The sequence below is a fragment of the Giraffa tippelskirchi genome, chromosome 13, assembly GCF_054371585.1.
Source record: "Giraffa tippelskirchi isolate mGirTip1 chromosome 13, T2T-mGirTip1v1.2.pri, whole genome shotgun sequence".
Taxonomy (NCBI): domain Eukaryota; kingdom Metazoa; phylum Chordata; class Mammalia; order Artiodactyla; family Giraffidae; genus Giraffa; species Giraffa tippelskirchi.
This window is the reverse complement of record NC_137287.1, coordinates 82,908,028-82,930,105: the sequence shown is the minus strand read 5'-3', so window position 1 is coordinate 82,930,105 and position 22,078 is coordinate 82,908,028. Positions and strand designations below refer to the sequence as shown.

The 22,078-nt window shown below is 41.5% G+C and overlaps 1 protein-coding gene and 1 long non-coding RNA gene across 3 annotated transcripts; both read right to left on the bottom strand.

Annotated features, from left to right (window-relative positions):
• Positions 1-32: 32 nt before the first annotated feature.
• On the bottom strand, positions 33-20,625 carry NAA20 (N-alpha-acetyltransferase 20, NatB catalytic subunit). Of its 2 annotated transcripts, XM_081558713.1 has the most exons (6): positions 20,508-20,625; positions 13,739-13,763; positions 5,255-5,345; positions 4,481-4,616; positions 1,027-1,172; positions 33-550 (listed from the first exon to the last, which is right to left on the bottom strand). In XM_081558713.1, the coding sequence occupies exons 1-6, from the start codon at positions 20,558-20,560 to the stop codon at positions 465-467; spliced, it is 537 nt and encodes a 178-aa protein (XP_081414839.1). In that variant the 5' UTR covers positions 20,561-20,625; the 3' UTR covers positions 33-464. The 2 variants fall into 2 exon arrangements, with proteins under 2 accessions (XP_081414839.1, XP_081414840.1); XM_081558714.1 differs by lacking the exon at positions 1,027-1,172.
• On the bottom strand, positions 14,353-19,763 carry LOC145532828 (uncharacterized). Its single transcript, XR_014073598.1, has 2 exons — positions 19,652-19,763; positions 14,353-18,031 (listed from the first exon to the last, which is right to left on the bottom strand). It is a non-coding gene; the product is annotated as an uncharacterized LOC145532828 (long non-coding RNA).
• Positions 20,626-22,078: the final 1,453 nt, after the last annotated feature.

Sequence of the window (22,078 nt, the reverse complement as noted above, 5' to 3'; positions counted from 1 at the left end):
TAAATGACCATCAAACTTCCAGAAAACATTCATAGAGTCAACAGTGCATTTTATTATACATCTTAGACTTACACATTTCATATATGCTTTTAAAGCTTAAGTTCAATACAAAATAAAAACTGTATATGCAGCAGTGGTTCTCAGGCATAGAATTTAGGGGGAGACTGGAGCAATCATTTTCCCTAGCACACCGTGAATAGTGTGTTATGAGCCATGACAGTGGAATGTTTCCTTCTCACCTAGCTGCCTTTTTTGGTTGGATTTTATTACAGTGAACAGCTTTAGAAGGTATGATATTGCTAACAGGAAACAAGACTTAAAGTAAGTTGATAACCTGTATTTTAAGTCTTTAAGAGCTAAATGATCCCCTTTTCTCCTAATAGAGCTCCAAGGTCATCTAATGAAAATAATATTGTCCATAATTCTATCTGGAGCATCATCAGCCTAAGAACCACTGCTCGTGGTTATTCAATGTCTTCTGGCCTCACAGGATGAGGTAATGGTATGATGGACTTCTTCTCGGTGTCCCTGGATAGTGCTTTCCTCATATCTGTTAAGAAGCAAAGTTTAATGTAAGTACCCAAATGTCAGAGTATAATTTTATATCAGATTTAAAATGTACAGGTGTTTAAAAAAACACCAAAACCATAAGCGGTTTTGTCCCCTACTCTCCCACTTTTACCAGATTCTAAGAGAAATGTATTTATAAGTGAGACTCCCAAGCAGGAGTACACAAAACAGTAACCGAACCCTAGCTGGGATTCAGCTCTTCCTACAAATGTTCTTTTGACAGAGTCTTAGTAACATGTCTAACAGCAAAACAACAGTTGATGGTAATTAACCATTGGTTAGTTAATATAAGTTAGTTAGTGGTAGGTTCATGAAGGTAGCTTACAGGAGATTTAAATACTATAGCTCAAATTTAAATATGATTGTTTTAAGTGTATTGAAAGAGCCGAGTATTTTGGTCTGTAGGATGCATGTAAACGTCTCTTCCTCCGGGACGCTGCCCTAGCGGGGACTCACCGTAAGCGTCCTCATCGGGCTCCCCATTGCTTGCCGAATAGTACTCTATGACTGTCCTGTACACGCTGTAGCCCAGCTGCTTGTACATGTTCACAGCAACTTGGTTAGACACTCTTACAAAGAGATCAACAAAAAATCCACCCTTTCTGTAATTAAAAAAAAAAATCAGAATGGGAGAAGTCCTAGAAAACAATACTGGCATGAGTAGTTCCTCTCTTCATTTACGTAGGTCATCTTTACTGTCTCCAGATAAAGCTGTACGAACTTCAGAGAGGTCTTGCACAGCTTTTGTTAGATTTGTCCTAAAGCCTTGGTGGACTGATGCCAATGCAGATCTCATCCTCTTCTAAATGTTACGGTTTGTATAGAAACGCAGCTGAATTTAGACTCACTTTATATCCAACAAACTAGATTCTTACAGGTTTTTTATGTGTACACTCTTATCTGTCCAAATAACAGTTATGTTTCCTCTCAATCCTCATACCTTTTTTTTTAATTGCTTCACTGTACGGTGAAGGATTTCCAGTAATTACTAAGAGAAGCTGGCTTTAGGCAGCTTCCCGGAAAGCATTCCATGCATCACGTCTAATATTTACTACAGGTTTTCAGTAAATACTTTTTGCAGGTTAAAGTTTTCCCTTTCTGTATCCTAGACTGCTTAATCAAGAGTGAATACTGTATTTTATCAAAGCATTTTCTACATTTACTGAGATTAAAAAATGTTCTTCAGTCTATTGATCGGTAGAATACATTCTTAGGTCCGTTTGCTAAGTTTTTCCAGGACTTGTGCATCTGTAATGAGATGTTCTTTCTCGTATCGCTTGTCAGGTTTTTGTTAAGGTTATCTTAGCCTTAAAAAATAAGTTCCCTTTTTGTGTGTAAAATTGGACTTGGTCATTTTCAAGCTAAGAATCCTTTTTTTTTTTTTTTACAATTCTGAAGGGACAACCCTTAAATATTTAGAAATATATTTTAATGTTTTGCCTATGTTGTCTTCAAGAAGTTTTACGGAGTATTGTGACATTTATACAATGAAAGCATGAAACCCACTAAACTACATTTTAAAAGGATAAACGTTACAGAATACATCAATTATAATGTGCAACAGAGACTTCAAGTGGCCTTGTGAACCCTTTCTGGTGGCCCAGAAAAAGGTTGTTGACCCCTGTTTTATACAATTAAGTCAATTTCTGATTGTTCTAATTAGGAATAGGCCTGTTCATACCTCTAAATATGATGATCTATTTCTTCCTGTAGTTTAGTCAGTTGCATTTTTACTTTCTCACTAGGTATGTAACACTTTTGATTGACTCTTACCAATATGCAGTGACTGTTTTTTATTCTAGTAATAATTGAACTATAATGTGACTTAATTACACCCTTAATTGCTTTTCAGTTTTTATTTGCTTTAGAATTTGCATAATTTAAAAAGTGAAGTGAGTGAAAGGCACTCAGTCGTGTCCGACTCTTTGCGACCCCATGGACTATACAATGCATGGAATTCTCCAGGCGATCTACTATCCAACCCAGGGATTGAACCCAGGTCTCCTGCATTGCCAGCAGATTCTTTACCAGCTGAGCCAAAAGGGAAGCCCGATTTAGAAAATTTCTTTACTTTTAATCTTTCTTTATCTTTATTTCCTATAAATAGAGTACAGCTCTGACAGTATCATTTTTTTAATCTTACTGTCCTAAGAACACTAAATATGAGGTTCACCCTACTGGTAAACTGTAAGTGTAATTTCCCATTCCCCCTCCCCCACCCCACTACCACCATTCCCCTCGTTACGAATCTAACTACTTTAGGTCTCTGAGGGGTATCATGTAGTATTTGTCTTTCTGTGACTGGGCTATTTCACTTGCCATAATATCTTTGTCTTTAAACTGGCAATTATTAGTTCCTTAACATTCACTGTTGTACTTACTAATTATATTGGGATTCATGACTACCACCTCATTTCATGCTTTTTGTTTTGCCACTTTAGTTTCCTTTTTCTTTTGATTTTTATTAGTCAATTTTTTCTTTGGAAACTATAATTTCTATTTTTAGTGTACATTATTTAATACATACATGTATATATGTATGTGTATATGTATAGGTACACAGACACTCCTGTACAAATACAGATCACTTAAATCTTAGCAACTACTGTAATGAAGGTTTAGGAACTGGAAGGGAAAGAAATGTAGTAGTTTTCTACTCTAAAATAAAAGATAGTCTGTCCTATAAATTTTATGTGTAAGGTTATGGCTATTAGAACACATGTCCGAACTCCCTGTCCACTATAATAATGTCAGATAACTTTTTCAACAAGACATGCATGCCATTAATTCTTGTATGTAAACTACAATCTTCCTAAAAATTTTCTCCTCTTCCCTGTTCAGTCTAGGAGAACCTGATTCTGCAGAACTACCTGCATTCTTGTTTTATATTGATTTTCATGTGGTCCTGGGGCTTTTTAATGACAGGAATTTAAAAATTCTTAAGGACTAGACTTCTTTTACAGCTTAAACAAGAACGAGCTCAAGTTCCCTCTTGCCCTTGACTTGCCTCAAGTCGACTTTTGAGGCCATGGTTACTTCTGTAAAACACTCCACTTTAATGGATTTAATAAAAGTAACACATAACAAGTGTCTGATATATAAAACAGGTCTTAAAAAAAAAAAGCCACAATGTTGGCTGTTCAAACTGTGCTCCCAAGTGGTCCAAACTCATGGAGGTACTGTAGAATATTTCAAACATTTTGGGAAAACACAGGCAAGCCTTACATGCTGGACACAGGCAAACTACTGGCTTTGTATAGTTCACAAATACACATCACACTATATTTCTTTTGGTGACAATGTCTTTATGAAGCCAGGATTTTAGCAATTCCTGTCATTAAAAAGCCCCAGGACCACATGAAAATCAATGTGAACCAAAGAGTGCAGGTCGTTCTGCAGAATCAAGATTCCAAGGTTTGAGAAGCCATGTGATGCCCAGCAGGCGCATCTCATTAGGAGGTAACCACAGTGATTAACAATGAAATGAAAATATTTCTTTCAGTTTTACTGCTTAACACTATAAACTTTTCTTTACCCTAGGACACTATGAAAAAAATTACTGAGATGCAATGGGCAAAGTTAACAAAGAATTGGGGAATATCTGCCACAGTGGCAAGAACAGTAACCGAGACCTTGAGTGCTAGATTCTGATTCCACCAATTACCCAGCTCAAGAGTCTACAGAACGTCATTCACTCTGCTTTAATTTTCCTCAGTGGCAAAACAGGGACAATAATACCACTATGAATATGTGACAGAACTGTTGTAAGGATTATTAGAGGCTGAACATGAAATTCCTATGAAACTTCATCATGACAACATTCAAACTGAAGGAAACAACTGATAAATATTCACCAAGAGAAAAACCAAATGGTTAGAGTTCAACAATTATTTGAAAAACAGGCTCCTACCTTTCTGAAATTTCCTCTAATAGCTCCATAAGTTTAGCAGCCAAACCAAGGCGCCGAAATTCCGGGGCAACAGACAGAGCTGTGACATGCCCGTGCCATTCTTCCCTTGCCACTGAGCCTTCTGCTTTGCCCATGACTGCCAATGAAAGACCACATACAGTAACTAAACATGACAACTTACACGTGGAGAAATACTGTGTGGTATACTGTTATCATAAACGAAACAACCAAGCTCTGGTTTTTAAGTAACACTCACAGCCAGGGTCCCCAACCTCTGGGGACATGATGATCTGAGGTGGAGCTGACATAATAATAATAGAAATAAAGTGCACAATAAATGTAATGTGCTTGAATTGTCCAAAAACCATCCTCACCCCCACCGGAAAATTGGTCTTCCATGAAACCGGTCCCTGATGCCAAAAAGTTTGGGGACTGCTGCTTAAAGCCATCTAGCTAATTGTTGTTAGTGCTCTTACTTGATACGTATTTTTTAAACGACCTACATTTCATGTGGGTATGTATGTGTGTATTTACACACAACAGACAATCTACAGCTCAAACTTGTATCAGTAACATGACCAGGTCTGTTTGGGTCACTGCTGTATCCCCTGCGCCTAGCACAGTACCTAAGATAGATCAGTTACCTGTCAAATAGTTGAAAAGAAAATTACAGGCATCATGATTATATTTCCAGTTCTGTGATCAGTCTAAGAGTTAAAAACTATTTTTATCTTAACTGCTTACCCAGAAAAGCACTAGTAGTGTTATACTTACTATAACCCATTAACTCTCCTCCAGGGGCCTCTGCAACGATGAAGTACTCTGGCCAGTGGGCGAGGTACTGTAGGTAAAAAGGAATCCCATACTAGAGACTCGTTAAGGAGGATGCAAAAGACGGACAGTCAGAGAGTTCTTCACAAAACATGTTTTGAAGTTTCCTTTAAAAAGCATATTGTTCCTTTATCCCCAGCCATATGTATGATTTCTGCAATCAATTCATTACATGAAATGTTTAGGTTAGCACTAAGTTTTAAGAAAACTGCCTGAATACGTACCCTCAGATGTGAATGGATATATACCATCCAAGAGAATCAGGACCCCCAAGTTCTACAGCCTGTCTCCCCACGCTCATACTATGTCTAGACCCCCCTCCCCCGCACAGCACTTCCCCATCACCTGACATTCGTGTTTACTGTCCCCTTACAGTGTGAGTGTCACCTGCCCTCTCTCCCTGGTGCTGGGCACACAGTGCAAGCTCAGGATGTTCACTTCTCCCTTTCTGCGCTAGGAAATGAACAACTAGTGCCTTCATTAGCTTCAGGCATGGGACAATGAAAATCACTTAATTTACTTCCAAAGGCTACTTAACAAACCCAGTTTGTCCAGTCCACTGATTCAAATTCTGCATTTCTAGTAATGCAAAAAATAAAAACCTGATGTAAAAGTGAATGCCTGAGTACTTTGCTCATTACTTAGCTCTTCAGCCCTGATGTCCTGCTGAGTTGTACTCATTCCTATACTCTCAGTATTAACTTGGAAATGCAGTACTATAAGGGGACACCATCAGCCTTTTTTTTTTTAACTTTCTAGAAAATCTTTTTGTAAATTCTTCAAACTCTCCTCTGAAGGACAGCCTTTATTCTGTCTCTTAAAACATAACCATTAATATGGAAGCACAAGTCTTTCTGCCATCCAGCCACTGACACCATAACCATCTCTCCTCTGGCTACTGAAGGCACTAGCTTATGGACCACGAAGCCCTGGCAGGCGCCTCACCAGGTTTATGGGACTTTTGCCAAAAACTTTACATATAATGGAAAGCATATCCTATAGGCTGATTCGCATTGTAATACTTTGCCTAATATTCAGTGAAAATTTTTCTGTCATTCAAAATTCTTCAAAATCCTTTCACTTTTTAAACACAGGTCTTTAACAGGTCATAATCTTTTCAATACAAATGAAAATTGAGATTTTTTTTTGTTTCTGCTTTTTTCACTCAACTTTGTTTCTGATATTCAGCCCTACTGTCACCTGTTATAGCTGATTTTTACTGCTGTTAGTATTCCACTGACATAACTCAGGGGCAAACAAACATTTCCTGTAAAGAGCCAGAGAGTAAATATTCAAGGCTGTGTGACCCATATGGTCTCTGTTGCAACTACTGTGAAAGCCACAACAAATCCTAAAGGAACTTCCCTGTGTGGAAAAGGCCACAAATAGAATCAAGAAAAGTAATGAATGGGAAAGCTCACGGGTACAGGCAAAAGAGGTAAAGGTAGGAAATCCTCCACACACAGATACAGTATCAAAACCAACATACATGAGAAGAGTACAGGATATTGGAAATGCATCAGAAATTGAGACCAGCAACTTAAAACAATCCTGTATGTATGTAGACTGCTGTATCAAAACCTTGTGGAAACCACAAACCAAAAATCTACAATAAAGACACCAAAAAAGCAATCCAAACCCAACACTAAACAGAGACAACAAACCACAAGAGAAGAAAAAAGGAAAGAAAATACCTACAAAAACAAACCCAAACAAGAAAATGGCAGAAAGATTATATGTGTCAATAATTACCTTAAATGTCAATGGACTAAATGCTCAAAAGATACAGACTTGCTGAATGGATACAAAACAAGACCCATATATATGCTGTCTCCAAGAGACCCACTTCCAATCTCCAGGAACACACACAGGCTGAAAGTGAGGGGACAGAAAAAGGTATTACATGCAAATGAAAAATCAAAAGAAAGCTACAGCAGCAATATTCGTATCAGACAAAATGGACTTTAAAGACTGTTACAAGAGACATAATGATCAAGGATCAATCCAAAAAGACGTATATATGCACCCAACATAGGAGCACCTCACTATAACAGGCAAATGATAACAGAGAAATCAACAAAACACAATGATAGTGGGTGACTTGAACAAGCCACTTTTATCAATGGACAGAGACACACCAATGAGGAAACACAGGCCTAAATGACACACTTTACTAGATGGACTTAACAGATATTTATAGAACATTCCATACCAAAGCAGAATACACTTTATTCTCAAGTGCACATGGAACATTCTCCAAGATAGATCACTTACTGGGCCACAAATCAAACCTTGGTAAATTTAAGAAAGTTGAAATCAAGCATCTTTTCTGACCACAACACTATGAGATAAGAAATCAAATACAGAAAAAACAAAAAATACAAACACATGGAGGCTGAAAAATATTTACTAAACAACCAATGGATCACTAAATAAAGAGGAAATCAACAAATACCTAGAGACAAATGACTGTAAGGACATGACGGTCCAAAACCAATGGAACATATCAAAAGCAGTTTTAAAAGAGAAGTTTATAGCAATATAGTCTTACCTCAGAAAACAAGAAAAACCTGTAAACAATCTAGAGTAAACAAGTAAACAATCTCAAGTAAACAAAGGAACTAGAGAAAGAAAAACAAAACCTCAAAGTCAGTAGAAGAAAAGAAATCATAAAGATCAGAAAAGAAAGAAATGAAAAGATCAATGAAACTAAAAGCTAGTTATTTGAGACAATAAAATAGATAAACCTTTAGCCCAAACTCATCAAGAAAAAAGGCTCAAATAAATTAGAAATGAAAAAGAGGTTACAACTGACACCACAGAAATACAAAGGCTCATAAAAAACTACTACAAACAACTATATGGTAATAAAATGGACAAATTCTTAGATACAATCTTCCGAGACTGAAAAAATTAAAAATATGAACCGACCAAAGTACTTAAATTGAAACAGTGATTTAAAAACGTCCAACAAACAAAAATCCAGAACCAGATGGCTTCACAGGTGAATTCTATCAAACATCCAAAGAAGAGTTAGTATCTATCCATCTGAAACTTTCCCAAAAATTGCCGAAAAAGGAACACTTCCAAGCTCATTCTATGAGGCCACTATCACCCTGATATCAAAATCAAAGATATCACAAAAAAATAATTACAGGTCAACATCACTGATGAACACAGACACAAAAATCCTCAACAAAATACTAGTAAACCAAACCCAACAATACATTAAAAGATCATACACCATGATCAAGTGGGTTTATCCCAGGGATGCAAAGATTCTTTAATAGCTTCAAATCAATCAATGTGATACAGCACATTAACAAACTGAAGAAAAACCACAGGATCATCTCAATAGAAGCAGAAAGATTTTCACAAAATCTGACACCAATTTATGATAAAAACTGTCCAGAAAGTTGGGATAGAGGGAACGTAACCTAAACCTAGGAGAAGGCAATGGCAACCCACTCCAGTACTCTTGCTTGGAAAATCCCATAGATGGAGGAGCTTGGTAGGCTGCAGTCCATGGGGTCGCTAGGAGTCAGACATGACTGAGCGACTTCACTTTCACTTTTCACTTTCATGCCTTGGAGAAGGAAATGGCAACCCACTCCAGTGTTCTTGCCTGGAGAATCCCAGGGACGGGGGAGGCTGGTGGGCTGCCATCTCTGGGGTCACACAGAGTCGGACACGACTGAAGTGACTTAGCAGAAGCAACCTAAACCTAATAAAGGTCATATACGATAAACCCATAGCTAACATCATTCCCAATGGTGATAAGCCAAAAGCATTCCCTCTGAGATCGGGAACAAGGCAAGAATGTCCACTATCACCACTTTTATTCGACATAGTTTTGGAAGTCCTAGCCACAGCAGAGAAGAAAAAGAAAGAAAAGGAATCCAAACAGAAAAACAAGTAAAACTGTCACTACAGATGACGTGATACTACACACAGAAAATTCTGAAGATGCTACCAGAAAACTACTAGAGCTCGTCAGTGATTCTGGTAAAACTGCAGGATACAAAATACACAGAAATCTCTTACAGTCCATACACTAATGATGAAAGATCAGAAAGACAAATTCAGGCAACAATGCCATTTACCATTCACATCAAAAAGAAAATTAAAAAAAACCTGGGTATAAGCCCAAGGGGACAAAAGACCTGGACTCTGAAAACTATAAGATGCTGATGAAAGAAATCAATGACAGAAGATGGAAAGATACATCAAAACTATAAGATGCTGATGAAAGAAATCAATGACAGACAGATGGAAAGATACATCAAGCTCTTGGATTGGAAGAATCAAAATGACTATACTAGCCAAGGCAATCAGGTTCAATTGCAACCCCTATCAAATTAGCAATGGCATTTTTCACACAAGATTTTTTTTTTTAATTTGTATGTAAACACAAAAGACCTCAAAGACCCAAAGCAATCCTAAGAACAATAAACAGAGCTGGAGGAATCAGGCCCCCTGACTTCAGACTATACTACAAAGCTGCAGTTATCAAAACAGTATGGTACTGGCACACACACACACACAAAACACCAGAAATACAGATCAATGGAACAGAATAGAAAGCCCAGAGATAAACCCATGGACCTATGACCAACTAATCTATGACAAAGGACGCAAGAATATAAACTGGAGAAAAGACAGTCTCTTCAGTAAGTGGTGCTGGGGAAACTAGACAGCTACATGTAAAAGAATGAAATCAGAACATTCTCTAACACTATACACAAAAATAAACTCAAAATGGATCAAAGACCTAAATGTAAGATACTAAACTGTTAGAAGAAAACACAGGTAAAAATTTTTTTTACCTAATCATGTCAGTATCCTTTAGAGTAATCAAAATAAATGGGACCTAATTAAACTTAAAAGCTTTTGCACAGCAAAGGAAACCATAAAAAAAAAAAATGAAAAGACAATCCACAGAATGGGGGGAAAACTATCTGCAAATGAAGTAACTGATGTGGTTAATTTCCAAAATATACAAACAGCTCATGCAACTTTGTATCAAAGAAACAACCCAACCAAAAAATGGGCAGATATAAATAGAATTTCTCCAAAGAAGGCAAACACATAGCTAAAAAGCACATGAAAAGATGCTCAATATCCCTAATTATCAGAGAAAAGCAAATCAAAACTACAATGAGGTATCACCTCACAGTGGTCAGAATGGCCATCTTCAAAAAGTATACAACAATAAATGCTGGATAGGGTGTGGAGAAAAGGGACCCTTCTACACTATTGGTGGGAATCTAAACTGGTAGGGAGAACAGTATGGAGGTTCCTTAAAAAACTAAAAATAGAACTACCATATGATCAAGCAGTCCCACTCCTCTGTATCAGGAGAAAACTGTAACTCCAAAAGATACATGCATCCCAGTGTCCACTGCAGCACTGTTTATAAACAGCCAAGATATGGAAGCAACCTAAATGTCCACTGACAGATGAATGGATAAAGAAGATGTGGTAAACACCAATGGAATATTACTCAGCCATAAAAAAATGAAATAATGCCATTTGCAGCAACCCGGATGGACCCAGAGATTATCATACTAAGTGAAGTAAGTCAGATAAAGACAAGTATCATATGCTATCACTTTTATGTGGAATCTAATTTAAAAACTGATACAAAGAAACTTACTTATAAAACAGACTTACAGATATCAAAAACAAACTTATGGTTACCAAAGGGAAAACATGGGATGAGAGGATAAATCAGGAGTCAAGGATTAACATACACACTACTATATGTAAAATGTGTGTGTGTAAATAACCAATAAGGACCTACTGTATAGCACATGGGCCTCAACTCAATATTCTGTGATAACCTATACAGAAGAATCTAATAAAAGAATGGTTTTATATATGTAACTAATCACTCTGCTGTATACCTGAAGCTAACACAATATTGTGTATCGATTATACTCGCATTTTTTTAAAAGGTCACAAAACAATAAAGATTGTTATTAATATATATTACAGATACTCAATGTCAGTTTTAGATATTTAAAAAACCTGCTTCCATTCTACTATTATGTTCTTTAAGTAGATATACATGTTTTAAATATTCAATTATTTTCTTGTGCTGAACTGACCTGAAGGTTCAGAAAATTGTAACAAGAGTTTTATTTTTTGACTTCAAAGTCTTAATAAAGTTTTTACTACAAAAAAAAGTACACACACACACGCACACACACACCCACATATTCTTGATTTCTACTGCCAGTGTACAGATGCTACTGATTTTTCAAAACTTGACCTTGGTTCTAACATTGGTGAACGTTCTTATTCTTAACAGGTTGTTCTTTTTTCTAGACTGATGATTGTACTATCAATTATAAATGATGACAGTTTTATTTCTACCTTTCTCATCCTTATACTTCTTCCTTCCTTCTGGAAGTTTGGTCAGTTCCTCTGCTACTGCTGCTAAGTCACTTCAGTCGTGTCCAACTCTGTGCGACCCCATAGACAGCAGCCCACCAGGCTCCGCCGTCCCTGGGATTCTCCAGACAAGAACACTGGAGTGGGTTGCCATTTCCTTCTCCAATGCATGAAAGTGAAAAGTGAAAGTGAAATCGCTCAGTCGTGTCCGACTCTTAGCAACCCCATGGACTGCAGCCCACCAGGCTCCGCCGTCCCTGGGATTTTCCAGGCAAGAGTTCAGTTCCTCTAGAACTATGTTAAAGGATAATAGTGACAGTAGCAGAGAAGGCAATGGCACCCTACTCCAGTACTCTTGCCTGGGAAATCCGTGGGCGGAGGAGCCTGATAGGCTATGGTCCATGAGGTCGCTGAATCAGACACGACTGAGCGACTTCAATTTCACTTTTCACTTTCATGCATTGGAGAAGGAAACGGCAACCCACTCCAGTGTTCTTGCCTGGAGAATCCCAGGGATGGCAGAGCCTGGTGGGCTGCCATCTATGAGGTCTCACAGAGTCAGACATGACTGAAGCGACTTAGCAGCAGCAGCAGCAGTGACAGTAGGCATTATTATCTTTTGCCCAATCTTGAAGGGAATGTATCTTAATTTCTCACTGAAGTATATAATGCTTGCTAAAAGTTTTAAAATATAAAACCTTTACCAAATTAATAAAAGTCCTTCTATTTCTAGCTTGTTATACATTCTTACCATAAAAAAGCACTACATTGTTAAGTCAGCTATATTTCAATTAAAAAAAAAAAAAAGAACTGTGAAAGTCAAGGACTAGAGCACAGACAGTGTGTAAATTATTCCCCAGTAAAGCGTTACTTACAAAATCAGGCCCATGCATGTTAGTGTGCCCACCCCTGACATAAATGCCTCTATTGTTATTTTCAGGTTCCAGGAAACTGAATTACCAGGTATTCATGAGTAAAGTGCCTTCAAAAGACTAGCTTCTGAACATTCTCATAAATTGCTGTCACTAGCAATTTATGAGAATACTCCCCTCACCTCACCTCCATCAGCCTTGAGCTTCACCACTGCTTGAAATCCTTGATAGTCTGATAGATAAGACATGGTACCTCATTTTGTTTTTAATTATCATGTCTTTTAATTGGTGAGACTGAACTCTTGAAATTTTCATAGCCTCCTATATGCCCTCTTGGTTAAATGATCAATTAATACTACCCTCTTACCCCACAGTGGACATGGCACATAACCCAGAAATCCAACTCTGTGTTTCAAGCTGTTGAGAATGTAGGAGTTATCTATTCAGGTCAGAGGACCCTAACTTCACACATCTTTGCCCATGCTTCTACTGGGGACCATGACAGATACTGCTAATTGTTACCTAAAATCATTTTTTTCCCCTTTAGCAACCAGCCTGAATGTAAACCCCAGGCTCATCCTAGACTGTTGTAGATAGGTGTGTCTCGAGGCAGGTGCTGGTCTACAGGGTGCAGAGGGCTGCGTCACACCTCCCAGAGGTCCCCTTGGCTTCCCCTCTGCTGATCGACGCTCCTGCCAGGAACGCAGATGAGATGCCGTAGAGTCTGGAAGCCAGGGTCCCCCGGATGAGGGAGTGGTCCCAGGGCAGAGCCTGGTGGCTAGGACATCATGGAACCGCCCGGCACTGATCGTCCTCTCTCCTCTCGAGGCTTTGTTCTTATCAGACAGAAACAGCCCCTCCTGCTGAAGTCACAGCTTTCTGCTGCTCACAGCTATGCTGACGACTGCGGGGCAGGGAGGGCAGGGGATTGTACTGTTCTTGATTTATGAGGTCATTATATTCGCAGTTTGCCAGCAGATGTGAGATAACTCGTGTTCCCAGTTTTTAGTTTCTTACATTCTTAATTGCCTTCAATGTTGTTTATGTTTCCTGACCTCCAAGTCTTCAACATTTTCAGTATTCAAGTCTATCTTTCTTTCCTTTTCTCTATTTTCCTTACTCTTAGAAGCCTTTATTTGAACTTTTTAAAAAAGGATACAGTTTCTGTAAGTGGATCCAAGTTACTAAAAGAAACAAGAGAAATGTCAACAGTAAGCAGTGTTTACAAAATCAGTTTAAATATATGCCAACTAAAAATAACACGCACAGGGAAAACAGAACATGTTAAATTCACAACTTTAAAACCAACTTTTCAACTAAGAAAGATGGTTTAACCTACCTAATGACCATATTAAGCCATCATTACAGTCACTATAAAGACACCCGTACGTTTTCATTTAACTGCCTCTTTACAAATTATTTTACAGTTAATACATCATCAAAACATTCCATCTTTTTTTTTTTTGGCCACGCCTCACTGTGGCTTATAGAATGTTAGTTCTGCAACCCGGGATTGAACCCATGCCCTAACGCACTGGGAGCGCTACGGCAACCGCTGGATCACCAGGCAATTCTCTACAATTTTCCATTTTCTAACTGACAGTAAACTATAAGTGGAACTGGTGACCAACCTGGGGTGTCAATCACAGATAGGGCTACACCAGCCTTGCAGCATGTGCCAAGGGCCGTCCCTGCCTTATCCCACCCTCTAAACGTGGGCTCTCTCACTCCTGGGGCTTCTGCTCCCCACTGCCCCCATTCTCATACTTTTAATTTTGCTCTCAGAGGAATACTCCTTACCTGGCTCTGGAGTTGGTGAGCACCTGCCTCACCAGCGTGTCTGACCACAACATTCCCAAATCAGCATTTCCACACCTGCCACCCTCCACAGAGAGCTCTGCCTCTCACTTTCCTATTCAGTCAGTGGAAGCACAATCCTGCGGGACCCCAGAACAGTGCCCCCAACTCCTCTCTCACACATGCAGTCAAGCTCTTCCTCAGGACCTTTAGCAATAGCAACAGTCACAGTGCATTTCTGGAGACCAGCAAATCTTAGCACCCCTTTACACTCAAAAATTACTGAAGACCCCAAGACTTAAATCTATTGATATTTAAAAGTGTAAGTTATTTGTTCATTTTTAAAAAATCAGTTACATATTAATGTGAATGACCTCTTTTAAACCAAAAGACACTATTTTCAAAAACAAAAAGTTTAGTGACAAGAATGTCATTATTTGGACAATTTTGCATGTAATTCCAATTGAGCTATTTCAAATCCTCAAAGATGATGCTGTGAAAGTGCTGCACTTGATATACCAGCAAATCTGGAAAGCTCAGCAGTGGCCACAGGACTGGAAAAGGTCAGTTTTCATTCCAATCCCAAAGAAAGGCAATGCCAAAGAATGCTCCAACTAACGCACAATTGCACTCATCTCACATGCTAGTAAAGTAATGCTCAAAATTCTCCAAGCCAGGCTTCAGCAATATGTGAACCGTGAACTTCCAGATGTTCAAGCTGGTTTTAGAAAAGGCAGAGGAACCAGAGATCAAATTGCCAACATCCACTGGATCATCAAAAAAGCAAGAGAGTTTCAAAAAAACATCTATTTCTGCTTTATTGACTAGGCCAAAGCCTTTGACTGTGGATCACAATAAACTGTTGAAAATTCTGAAAGAGATGGGAATACCAGACCATCTGACCTGTCTCTTGAGAAACCTGTATGCAGGTCAAGAAGCAACAGTTAGAACTGGACATGGAACAACAGAATGGTTCCAAACAGGAAAAGGAGTACATCAAGGCTGTATATTGTCACCCTGCTTATTTAACTTATATGCAGAGTACAGCATGAGAGACGCTGGGCTGGAGGAAACACAAGCTGGAATCAAGACTGCTGGGAGAAATATCAATAACCTCAGATATGCAGATGACACCACCCTTATGGCAGAAAGTGAAGAAAAACTAAAGAGCCTCTTGATGAAAGTGAAAGAGGAGAGTGAAAAAGTTGGCTTAAAGCTCAACATTCAGAAAACTAAGATCATGGCATCTGGTCCCATCACTTCGTGGGAAACAGATGGGGAAACAGTGGAAACAGTGTCAGACTTTATTTTGGGGGGCTCCAAAATCACTGCTGATGGTGATTGCAGCCATGAAATTAAAAGACGCTTACTCCTTGGAAGGAAGGTTATGACCAACCTAGATAGCATATTTAAAAGCAGAGACATTACTTTGCCAACAAAGGTCCGTCTAATCAAGGCTATGGTTTTTCCAGCGGTCATGTATGGATGTGAGAGTTGGACGGTGAAGAAAGCAGAGCGCCGCAGAATTGATGCTTTTGAACTGTGGTGTTGGAGAAGACTCTTGAGAGTCCCTTGGACTGCAAGGAGATCCAACCAGTCCATCCTAAAGGAGATCAGTCCTGGGTGTTCATTGGAAGGACTGATGTTGAAGCTGAAACTCCAATACTTTGGCCACCTCATGCGAAGAGTTGACTCATTGGAAAAGACCCTAATGCTGGGAAGGATTAAGGGCAGGAGGAGAAGGGGACGACAGAGGATGAGATGGTTGGATGGCATCTCTGACTCGATGGACATGGGTTTGAGTAAACTCCAGGAGTTGGTGATGGACAGGGAGGCCTGGCGTGCTGCGATTCATGGGGTCACAAAGAGTCAGAAATGACTGAGCGACTGAACTGAACTGAACATATCTTTTTAATGTCTGGCTTAATAGAAAACAGCTGATTTCTCATTTCTGTGTCTCCTATGCTTTCTGTTAGATGATCACACATCTGGAAGACTCCACTTGTGCACTAGTGAGAGAATGAGAGTGAAGAAAAGCAATAAAAAACAAAAAACCTTAGTTTTATCATGAAAATGGCTCTGACCCTACAGAACCCCCACCAAGCAATCTTGAGGCACCCCTGCCCACACCTAGAGAATCACTGCTCTAATCCAGTATAGGACTCACTCTCCGCCCTTCTCAAGACTACTTTATACCCTCTCCTGTCTCCTCAATGCTCCCTCTTCCAGCTCAGCTGCTTCTGATTTCAGGAAGAAAACACAACTGTAATAAGAAGCTTCGCCAAGGTTCCAGCACCCACCCCACCTGCTCTCTACCTGCTGCCTTGGACCCAGGCCTGGAGTGCAAGTAAGCAGGTCCCACCACCTCAGGACCCAGCACCCCACTCCCTGGAAAGAAACGGACAAACGGGCTGCACACCTGGCCATCAGAACACGTAACACAGTCCACAGCTCTATCCCCCCAACATGCTGTCCTCTCTCAGCCTCCAGACCCAGCAGCAGGGTTTCCTCCTGCTTCACTAGGCCACTGTGTCTCCTTTACCACGTGATGCCCTGGGAGCCATCCTGGAGCCTTTCTTCCTGTCTGTACTCATCACTGAAGTCACCGAGCCACCTGGGTTTAACACCATCCATGCAGTGTTGACCCCCAAGTTTCTATTTTTAGCCCAGACCTAAACTTGAGACTCCCATGTCCAGATGCCTGGCTGACTTCTCTACCTGGGGGTCTGAGTACCCTCTGTAGAGAAGCCCATGTCCAGCGCTGGCCTCTCCAAGGTCGGGCCCTCTGACTCCGACCTGGTGTTCTCACACTCCCACTCGCTGCTTGGGCCACACTGGCGGCCGCCTCCGCCTCCCCCACTTCGTGTCTGAAACAGGAACCAGTGCCCATACTACTCTGTCCATACTACCCATGCCCCCAAAGCCTACACACTCCCCCCACCTCCATCTTTCTGCAGTGACACCTTCCCTGAAACACCTCACCCAAAGCCGAATCCACATGTACTTCCTATTTCCCTTTCCTGCTCTCATTTCTCCTTGTTTACTGAACACTAAGTTCTATCTTACTTTCCCCTCTAAAATGTAAATTCTGGGAATTCCCTGGCAGACCAATGCAATGGTTATGTACAACTACTGCGACTTCGGTTTAGGGTCCGAGTTCAATCCCTGGAGTTGGGGAACCAAGAACCGACAAGCTGTGTGGTGTGGCCAATTTAAACAAATAAACTGTAAATTCCATCAAGATAACATTTTTTGTCTTGTTCACTACTGTCTCTTCAGCAGTGGCAGGCATAAAATATTTTTCCAAGGATAAAATATATGCTGTTAAAGGCAATGTTTCCACATCCGTCGCTTCTTTCAGTTACTACTGCAACACCCTACCCCAGGGATTCTCCATGTTCTTGACAGAAGCGCCCTAATCAAAGTGAGAAACAGAAGGAAGTGAGGAAGGAGAGGAGTCCCTCACTGGCATAAACTGAAGAGGCCTTAACAAGTTAGATGACTCTGAAATCAAATTGTTGTTGTTTAGTTGCTAAAGTGATCGTGAAGTTGCTCGGTCATGTCTGACTGTTTGTGATCCCATGGACTGTAGTCTATCAGGCTCCTCCATTCACAGCATTTTCCAGGCAAGAGTACTGGAGTAGGTTGCCATTTCCTTCTCCGGGGATGTTCCCAACCCAGGGCTCAAACCCAGGTCTCCCGAACTGCAGGCAGATGCTTTACCATCTGAGCTACCAGGGAAATTAATACATTTGAAATAAGGGGACCTAAATGTCCTACTTGAGTAGTGGGACAGTACATGGAAATCAGTCCTCCATCCCTCCCCATCCTACAAACAAAAATGTCACCAGTAGTTGTTGATCCCCAGGATAAAACCAAAATGTAAAGAAAAGGACTAGAACCTCTGGTGAGTGAGTGAGTGAGTGAAAGTTGCTCAGAGTGTCCAACATTTTGCTAAGTTTAGTCGCTAAGGCGTGTTCAACTCTTTGTGACCCCATAGACTATAACCCACCAGTCTCCTCTATCCATGGGATTCTCCAGGCAAGAGTACTGGAGGGGTTGCCATTTCCTTCTCCAGCGATCTTCCCGGCCCAGGGATCGAACCGGCATCTCCTGCATTGGCAGGGGGACTTCTCACCACTGAGCCACCAGGCAAGTCCTCATAATTAATCTTTAATTAATGGTAATTTTGAATATATACCTTTTTTGTTATATAAAGGCATGGTGACTTATACAATGTGGAGATGAAACAAATGTGTATTGATTTTCTCTGCCTGTTAACAGGACAGGATAATGTTTTGTTGTACATATATGGTCACGCTTATTTTCCTTCTGTTCTACTCATTTCCATATAAAAGTGTTGGCCCTTCCTCAGGCTTCGGCTAAAACTGACTTTCTAGGCAGCTTTGCCTCATCCATTCTTGAAGCGTCAAAGCACACTGTCATTTCCCGGGTCTGTGCTTCTGAAACCCAAGCCTTCATCAAGTCATCATCTCTGGGCCATTGCCAAGACGTCCTAAATGGCTCACCTGCCAGGTACACCTTCTCCAGTCACCCCTAGACACACAGCCCTGCAGCGGAGAGCTTAGGGGTCCTGGGCAGCCAGGAATGAGCATTTGCAAAAGTAGTGCTCAGTGACTGCTCTTAAGAACCACCAGCCTGGGGCCAATCTCCTTAAGGAGTCTCCTTGCTCTGCCCACTCCCACACACGGCTCTTCCACCTGGACCATTCCTCTGAGCTCTCAGTTCCTTAGCTGACTCACGCCAAAAAATGGGAATGAGAAGAGCAACTACTTCACAGAGGTGTGAGGAGGAAAGGGGTTACTCGAATCTTCCCTGTAGCTCAGATGGTAAAGAATTTGCCTACAATGCAAGAGAGTGGGGTTGATACCTGGGTCGGGAACATCCCCTGGAGAAGGGATAGGCTACCCACTCCAGTATTCTTGCCTGGAGAATCCCATGGACAGAGAAGCCCGACCGGCCACAGTCCACGGGGTCGCCATGAGTCAGACACGACTAAGCGACTAATACTACTACTATATAGCTACTAAGGAGTTACTCCGGGGCCAAGCACAGCGAGACCGAAAGCAGTGGCCTCAGTTACTCTGCTCCGACTAAGAGAGGCCCCCAGAAACCACTTCCGCCCCCAACAATGGGGCACAAGTCCAGCCTCACCAGCTGCTCTGACCCCGGAGTTACAGAAACCCGCTCCTACAGTCAATCCGCCCACCAAGTGTCGGCCGCCCCCTAGGGCAACGGCTTCTTCCTCCAGCACCTCCTTCCTCTCCACTGTCGACACTTCCCCATCTTCTGAGACTCAGCCCCTCTGTGAACGTTTCTAGCGAACTCTTCTCAGGTTCTTTCCATCCTCCTGACACTTGAACCTGAACTACCTGGTCCTTGAAGTTTTCAAATAATTGCCTCGGGATCTTTAAAAGTAGGTCTGGGATTGGTGAGGTGGGTGGATAAGATGGGGTGAAGTGGGATGAAGCCAAAGGAGCGAGGGATTGGTGAGTTGGGTGGATAAGATGGACGGAGATGTGATGAAGCCAAAGGAGTGAAATGGTAAAAAAGTAGGAGTCCACCTGGTAAGCCTACAGGTGTTCACGGTAAAATTCTATCAAGCTTTTAACAGCTCAGAAATTTTCATAATAAAACTTAGGGGAAAAAAAACAGTGAAACCTGCAAGTCACAGAGCCTGACTTAAGTCGGACGAAGGAGGACCGGGCACCCCGAGGATCGCCCCCCGACCCCCCTCCCCATCCCGCAGCAACAAGTGGTACCCCAGCCGGGACGCGCAGCAACAGTAACAAGGCGAACAAAGGCGCCGCGCCAGGCGGCGGTCAGTGTTACCCCGCGCGGATACAAGGTAACCGCGCCGCCGCCGGGCCCCGGCTGCCATGCAGAGGGGGACGCCAGCAGGAAGTGGAGGGGAGCTCAGCCCGGCGCCCCCCGACCCTCGCCCGGCGTCTCCCCGGGCCCGCAGAGGCGCCCGCACTGCGGCCGGGACTGCGGGGACACGGCCACCCGGCCAAGGTCAGCGGGGCCGTCCGGACGTCCCGCCCGGCTCCCTCCCCGCGCGTCCCCGGGGACGCGCCGGCCGCCGCTGGGCCCGAGCGGGCCTCACTCACATGTTGTTGAAGCGAAACAGGTCGTCGCAAGTAAAGGCCCGGAGCGTGGTCATCGCGTCGCCGCGGCCGCGGAAACCGGCTCGCGGAACCTCAGCACTCGCCCCGCCGGAAGTTGTCCGGCGCGGATGCCCTGGGGCGGGACGGGACGGGGCGGTGCAGAGAACTACTTCCGGGCCACGAGTTGCTCGGCAACGGCGGTAGCGACTTTGCGCCCTCTGGAGGCCGCAGCCGGGAACGCCTATAAAGTCTGGGGTTTCCCGAGGATCTTCACTGTGAGCCCCCAAGAAGGAAACAAGACGCTGCCAGGGGTTAGGAACCCAAGGCAGAAAAGCAGGGTTTAGGATCACTCTGTGCCCCCTGGCATGTGAGGAAGGAAGCCGAGAGGGAGAGGAGAATTCATGGTCCAGAGCGCCCTGTCCCAGTGATGCCAGCCGTGCATGCAACTGCAAATTTTCTAACTCATATTTCACAACATAAGAGAAAGGTGGAATTAACTGCATTATTATTTTACCCAGTATATAAACAATATTGTTTCACGTGTAATCAATTAAAAATAATTCTAATAGAATGTTTTAACTTTTTTTTTTTATGATACTAAGCCTTAGAAATCCGGTGTGTATTCTATATTCGCAGCATATTTCAACTCAGGACCTAAATTGCCACAGGAAATTCTTGTCTTGTATTTAGATTTCATAAAATGTATGATTAAAAAGTGGATTGACATACCCAACTTGTTCCAACCATGCTAAGTTTTCAAGTAGCCTTTTAAAAAAGATAAAATTGTGATTCTCATACAAACATAAAATGCACACATAAAAAAAGATTTTAACTCATTCATTATGAAAGAACCACTAAGATATTACCATGGGTTAAAAGGAGAATTTAAACCGCAGAAGGCAATCAAGAAAGCTGAAATGTGTTTATAAATAGATGTATAGCTGGTCTATTTACTGTATCTCCTGGCCATGTACCATGCATTTGTGCTTCTGTGGACAGGAATCCTTTTTATTACTGTCCATTTCCTGCAGCTTACAGAGTTAACCTGGATGCGTGTACCTGGCAGGAAGCTGAGTCTTTTTTTTTTTTTTTTTGGTAATTTCCAAATGAACTGAATTAAAGCTAAAGAAATTACTGAGCACCAAAGAAATAAGAGTACCCAAAGATCTCCTTTATGCTTAAGATATATATTATATTACATCATATACGGGAAGATCCTCTGGAGGAGGAAATGGCAACCTGCTCCAGTATTCTTGCTTGGAAAATTCCATAAACAGAGAAGCCTGGCGGGCTACAGTCCTGGGGTTGCAAAGAGTTGGACATGGCCGAAGCAACTTAGCACACACACACATCATATATAGTAAATATGTTTTCAACATCTTAGTGAAAAGCACTGAGAAGTATTTTTCATTATAAGCTTCCATTTAGGGCACTACTGTCTCTTTGTAATGAAAGATACAATGATCTTTGTCATGGTCTTTGTCCCTTCTGCCCTAGTCTCCTGATTATGTTGCTTGTAATATTGTTACTTTTCCGAACTTCCATATACACAGCTGTGTTTACAACTATGCATC